The 6,000-nt window shown below is 43.5% G+C and overlaps 1 protein-coding gene across 2 annotated transcripts in view; it reads right to left on the reverse strand.

Annotated features, from left to right (window-relative positions):
• SHQ1 (SHQ1, H/ACA ribonucleoprotein assembly factor) overlaps positions 1 to 3,779 on the reverse strand; it is a 53,909-nt gene extending 50,130 nt beyond the window's left edge. For both annotated transcript variants that reach the window (XM_068408982.1, XM_068408983.1), the window contains exons 1-2: positions 3,728 to 3,779; positions 1,029 to 1,209 (exon numbers count right to left, since the gene is read on the reverse strand). In XM_068408982.1, the coding sequence (XP_068265083.1) occupies positions 1,029 to 1,171 (143 nt within the window). In that variant the 5' untranslated portion in view covers positions 1,172 to 1,209; positions 3,728 to 3,779. The remainder of the gene's footprint in view (positions 1 to 1,028; positions 1,210 to 3,727) is intronic.
• Positions 3,780 to 6,000: the final 2,221 nt, after the last annotated feature.

Here is a 6,000-nt window from a genome sequence, read left to right on the forward strand (position 1 = left end):
ATCCCTTGAAAGGACAAGGGGCAATGGGTGCAAGCTGGAGCACAGGAGGTTCCACTTAAATTTGAGGAAAAACTTCTTTACTGTAAGGGTGACTGAACACTGGAACAGGCTGCCCAGAGAGGTTGTGGAGTCTCCTTCTCTGGAGACATTCAAAACCCGCCTGGACGCGTTCCTGTGTGATATGGTCTAGGCAATCCTGCCCCGGCAGGGGGATTGGACTAGATGATCTTTCGAGGTCCCTTCCAATCCCTAACATTCTGTGATTCTGTGATTCTGTGTGATTCTATGTGCAACACTTGGAAGATTCTGCAATTTAAAAACTCTAAGTTAACCCACAGTGACAGTATGAGAACTCATCCAGAGTTCTTGTACTGCTTACTCAGAATAACCAATCCACTGCGTTCTACCAGTCCACTAAAATCCCTTGTGGTCTAAGGTATATGGGGGAAGCATGTCCAAGAATACAGGAAACAGAAAATAAGAAAGGTTAATAGCTCGTCAGCTCTTACATGCCAAAGGTTCTCTTAACACTTTCAAACTGAGATTGCCTCTTGTTCCTTTTCTATAGCATAGCAGGGAATTTGCTATCTAGAGAAAAGATACAGCCTGGAACCTCACTTCCTACTGCCTCCGCTCGCATGACTTTTCTCCCTTTATGTTATAAGGGTATCAAAATCCATTCTTCACCAAATATACTGTATCTGGCTCTCAACAGGGAAAAGACACACTTATTCTACACAACTTGCATACATTCAGAGAATTGTCTTGTCATTTTACAACTAAAAATCTATTGTAAAGTAAATTTAGGAAACTATTTCTTTAAACTCCCTTTAACGTGATTTAACGCCTTGAAACAAAGAGGCTAGATCCATAAAAACAATTCTTTGCACAAAATGGGCTGTCTGTGGTCTACAGTGTAAGAGCTGCAGATAAGAAACATTCTGAAGAGACCAAAATGAAGTTAATTCTCTACTGACTTCTATTTATTTTATGAAGTTCATTTTTTTCTAAATCCTTCTACTACTTGCCTGAGAAAGTACGGCTTAGCATAAAATTTAAAATCTTCCCCTTCAAAATACACATCAAACTCTGAAGCTCTGGCATAAGGTACTTTGATTATTATTGTAAGAAAATCCGGATCCTGGGTCAGTTCAAAAGCTGGAGTTATCATGATGAATCCGCACAAAAAGCAACACTGGCTGCGTGGTCCTATCAAAACAGAAAAACAAGAAAAGATTACTGTAGTTTCCAATTTATGAGAGCAAATAGTGACTCTTCAAAATTCTGTAAGAACATTTCAGATTCTCACAAAATTATCTCCCACGCGCTCAAGAAGAAAACACTCATGACAACAATAACAAAACAAAAAAAAGGTGTTATCAAGAATTTGAAGGTGCCACCTCTCTGCACCTTAATGAAACAATTGAACACATATGAATGGAAACATTCGGAGCACAGGAAGGCACCTATTATATTCTGCATTAAAAACACACTACATTCAGTCCTAGAACTTGGCAGCTTTTTATAATTGTTGTTTATCATTTCACACATAGCAGATGTTAAATGTCTACAGTTCATTAGTGAACTGATCGCAAATTGCTATTAGAAAATACTGAAAACCAGCAATACTTTCAAAAAATTAGAGCTGTATTTTGTAATTCGTACACATATTAGCCAGAATACAAGCAACAGATTCCGTACACCTCAAACAGATTATCTGAGCATCCACACAAAGCATACTGCTCTTCGTGTCAAATTTAATGCACAAGCCACTGGGATAGTACATGCACAGTAAGTCAAAGATGCTCCTTTGCAGTGGGCTCCTGACACCAGAGCTGTCTGAACACTTTAAACATGAGCAGCTGACACACTCGGGATGTCCAACACGAACATGCTGACTATTTTGGTCAGTTTGCAGGGTTTTCACAAATCTTGAAGCAGCATCCTAAAAACCTCAACATTCCTTCTGAAGATTCAGTCAAAGAAAACATAAATTAGAATCATAGAACCATAGAATGGTTTGGGTTGGAAGGGACCTTAAAGATCATCCAGTTCCAACCCCCCTGCCACAGGCAGGGACACCTTCCACTAGACCAGGTTGCTTAAAGCCTCATCCAACCTGGCCTTGAACACTGCCAGGGAGGGGGCAGCCACAACTACTAAATAATACAGTAATTGTAACTGAATTATCTAGAGGATATCTGGGATCTCCTTCACCAAGTGTTTTTAAGGACATTTTAGCTCAACATCCATCAGAACCATATGTGCATGCACATGTATTTAGCATGAGAAAAGGAATTTACATAGTACCATTGACCTGACAGACAACTTATCTTGTATTTAAAAGCTATTGAAGGGTCAGACAATTCCTCAGGCTTCATTTAGAATCCAGTTTTAATGGCGGGGGGGGGGAGGTACGAAGGATCACACACTTTTGAAAATTAACTTTTTCAGACAAAAATATTTTTACAAAAAAACACAAATCAGAACTATTATCTGGAAAAAAAGTTACTTTTCCCTGACTTTCACAGTTATCTTTATTAAATATATCCCCATTCTTACAACTTCATAAGCAAACAGGGAGCATTAACCATTAATAGGTTAATGGGTTAAATAGGGCTAAACTAACAGATTACCCATTTTTTTTTCATACAGGTAATTCATATGGGTAATCTACTTCATTTGACAGGTGTAAAAAACCTGAAACTTTCCATTTCACCGTGTCATTTGACTCCAAGCTGAGAGGCTGCCATGTGCTTATCGAGTTTTAACTAGATAGGAAATACCTGGCTCAAAGAACACCTGTAAACCGATGTACATTTCTGCAGACTTTCTTCTTATCTATTTAACCACCACACGCTGTCTAACAACACAGGGTAAGAGGTAACAAAACCTCGCTAGCTCATTTAGACCCTTCAAGGGCGATATGCCAGCCTGCATTTTTATTTTCCTCAATCAGAGGTTCAGAACATTTAACAGCAGCCTCAAAGGCAGGCCCAGCTGTTCCCACTCTGAGTTTCTCGGTGCTGTTGCACTTTCGGCACCCCTGACCCAAATTAATGACCCCGAACTAATGGGGAGGTTCCCACACAAACCTCAGGTGTTTCACAGACCGCAGCCCAGGGACGGCTGACACCCATCCCACAACACCACCATACTCCACCCCCAGCAGCGCTTGTTCCAATCTAAAATCACATATCGCACATTAAAATCACATATCCCACAATAATTAAGCTTTTCAGCCTTTTCTGTAAAAACACCGCTATGCACTAGAGGAAAAAAAAACAGTGAACGGAACTAAAATGTTCCTGTTGCAGCAAGGGGCTGGCAGGAAAAGGGACAAACGCTCTGCTCTGCCTTCGCTCAAAGTCACTACAATAAGACACAGTTTCCCTCCGCTGCTCGTTACGCGGGGTCAAAGCCCGGCTGTCGAGCCGTACCGCGGGGCACACAAGAGGGAACAACCCCCTGACAACCGCGGCTCAAGCGGAGAAGCCGCCAAGACCGGGGGGACGCAGTGAGGGAAGGGACGAGCCGGGCTCCCACCAGCAGACCCGCTCCACGGCCGAGGGCCGCGAACCGCCGCCACCCCCCTTCCCCGAGGCCTCTGAGAGGAGCGAGCCCGCCCGGGACGCAGCAGGCGGCGGGGAGAGCCCCGCACCGCGCCGCTCCCCTCAGGCCGTGCCCGCCGAGGCAGCCGCCCGCCCGCCATCGCGCCGCCACTCACCGCGCGCGCGTACCGCCGCCGCCGCCGCCCGCCCTCACCGCGCGCGCGTGGCGCCGAGGCGGGCACCGCGCATGCGCAGGTAGTGCCGGCGGGGCGGGAACGGGCTCCGCCCTGAGGGGCTGCCCCGGCCCGGCCCGGCCGCCTCCTTCCCGGGCCGCCCGTCTCGCCGCCGCCCGCCTTCGGAAGAGAGCAAGCACGGAAGAAGACACGTGAGAGCGTAGTACCGATAACTGAGCGGTCTCTGGCCCGGGGGGAGGCCGAGGGAGCCTCCACCGTCCCTCGGACCTGGCCTTCCCTCACGCTCCCTCAGGGTCTGGTGGTGGTTGGGGCGCCCCGGGCCGGCGAGGGGGTCCTTCCGTCAGGTTCCCCCCACTGGTCTTATTTTTTAACGAAAGTGGGTCTGACATCCTGGTTCAAGGGAATTCTAACGATGTCAAGAGGTAAAAGCAGTATTTGGTAAGATCCTAACCCCCAACAACTGTCATCCGGATACATCTATCGCAATGCTAGCGAGGATGGGGTGCTGCAGGGTGAAGACTGGCTTCCTAACCTCAGCTCTTTCCTCCTTGGTGGTAGCTGCGGGCATACCTAAAACTGTCAATGTCTGACATGGTCGCATACTGTTTCTTAAACATAAGAGGCTACTGAAAGTAAATTACGTGTCTCGCAGCTCAGAATAAAAGAAATGCTTGTATGTATAAGCATGCAGTGAGAATACCTCTGGAGAAGAGAGAATGAAGTTAAGAACTGAGTAAACAGGAACAGGTTTGGACCTAATGTAATTTAAATTGCGGTGGTAAGGATAAAATGATTTCAAGAACTGAAATACATTGAAGTGGAGGGCTGCAGAAATAGATTAAACAGAAGAGTGACCCCGTGAGCACTCTCAGAACAGGAATTCCCGATTACATAAGTCTCTTCTAAGACAGCGGATAAATGTGAACGAGATTGACAATGTGAATAGAGGCAGATCCTGAAGAATCAAAAGAAATATAGCATTAAGGAGAAAATGCAACAGAAAGCTCAAAAAATTGCTTTTAGCAGAAAAGTTGGTTTAAAAGCCATAATTTACTACATTTAAATGTAGTACCTAATGTAGAATTAATCTGTTTTTTCTGTCATTAGACCATGAAAGGTATTATGGTTCCAGATAATTCTCTACATTTTTAAATGCTACTGACTCTCTTCCTCTCCCTGCCCCCTCTGAAATGCATTCAAATGTTTTTCCTGGAGGGAAAAAAACATAATTACGTAACTTCTGGTAATGAGGTTTTTTTAAAAAAATAGGCAAACAATCTTCCAGGCTGATAAAGATTGTTTTTTCCTGCTGAAAATCCACTGAATATGACATCTCTTCATGAGAAAACATCTCCACTCTTGTACAGAACTGAATTAGCAGATTAAATACTGCGCAAAGTGTTTTGTTGACATGCACGAAAAATAATACTTGCTTCAAAATAGACCATTCTCCTCATTGATCTAAAATTGATGGATGATTTTAATATTTGGCCTAAACTTTCTTGTGTCCCAGTTTTTGACATGCAGAAATTGAAGATGCATGGCATATAAAATGCATTTTTTATATTAAGAAGTTAATGACATGTAATTTCAGATGCTGATTTGACTTGGACCAAGGCCTCGATCAAGTCCCCAGAAACTTTTGATGCATCCGCAGAGAACTTCATCACTAATTAACTTTTGGACCTTACCGATGTAATCTATAGTAAGAATGTGGGACAGGAAGCTGAATTATGAACCAGTAGGCACCATCTTCTTTGGATAAGTTCAAATTTGCATAAGACAAGTCTATGAAAGATAATGAAGAAGTTTCATCAGAGAGTTTATTCTTGTCTAAGTGACACTTTCTAAGACTGCCTCAGGATTATTTATTTTAGAGTCTAAGAGCTCCCAGCCTTTTTCATCTGGCAATACTTCCCTTGTAAAGGAAATATTTATTTGCTGATTTCAGTGAAGAAACTGGTGCATCAGCCATTCTGCTTTTCCATCCAAGTAACTTATGAAGGAGCATCTCTAAGAAATTTGTATTGCTTTCTTCTGTAAAAAGCATACTGAGTTTTTTAGCATGGTAATTAAAAAGTTTTATTTAGAAATTTTTACAAGGGCATGTAGTGATAGGATGAGGGGTAACAGTTTTCAACTGAAAGAGGGTAGATTTAGGTTAGATACTAGGAAGAAATTCTTTACTGTGAGGATGGTGAGACACTGGAACAGGTTGCCCAGAGAAGTTTTGGGTGCCCCCTCCCTGGCAGTGT

Source organism: Nyctibius grandis, chromosome 10, assembly GCF_013368605.1.
Source record: "Nyctibius grandis isolate bNycGra1 chromosome 10, bNycGra1.pri, whole genome shotgun sequence".
Lineage (NCBI taxonomy): Eukaryota > Metazoa > Chordata > Aves > Nyctibiiformes > Nyctibiidae > Nyctibius > Nyctibius grandis.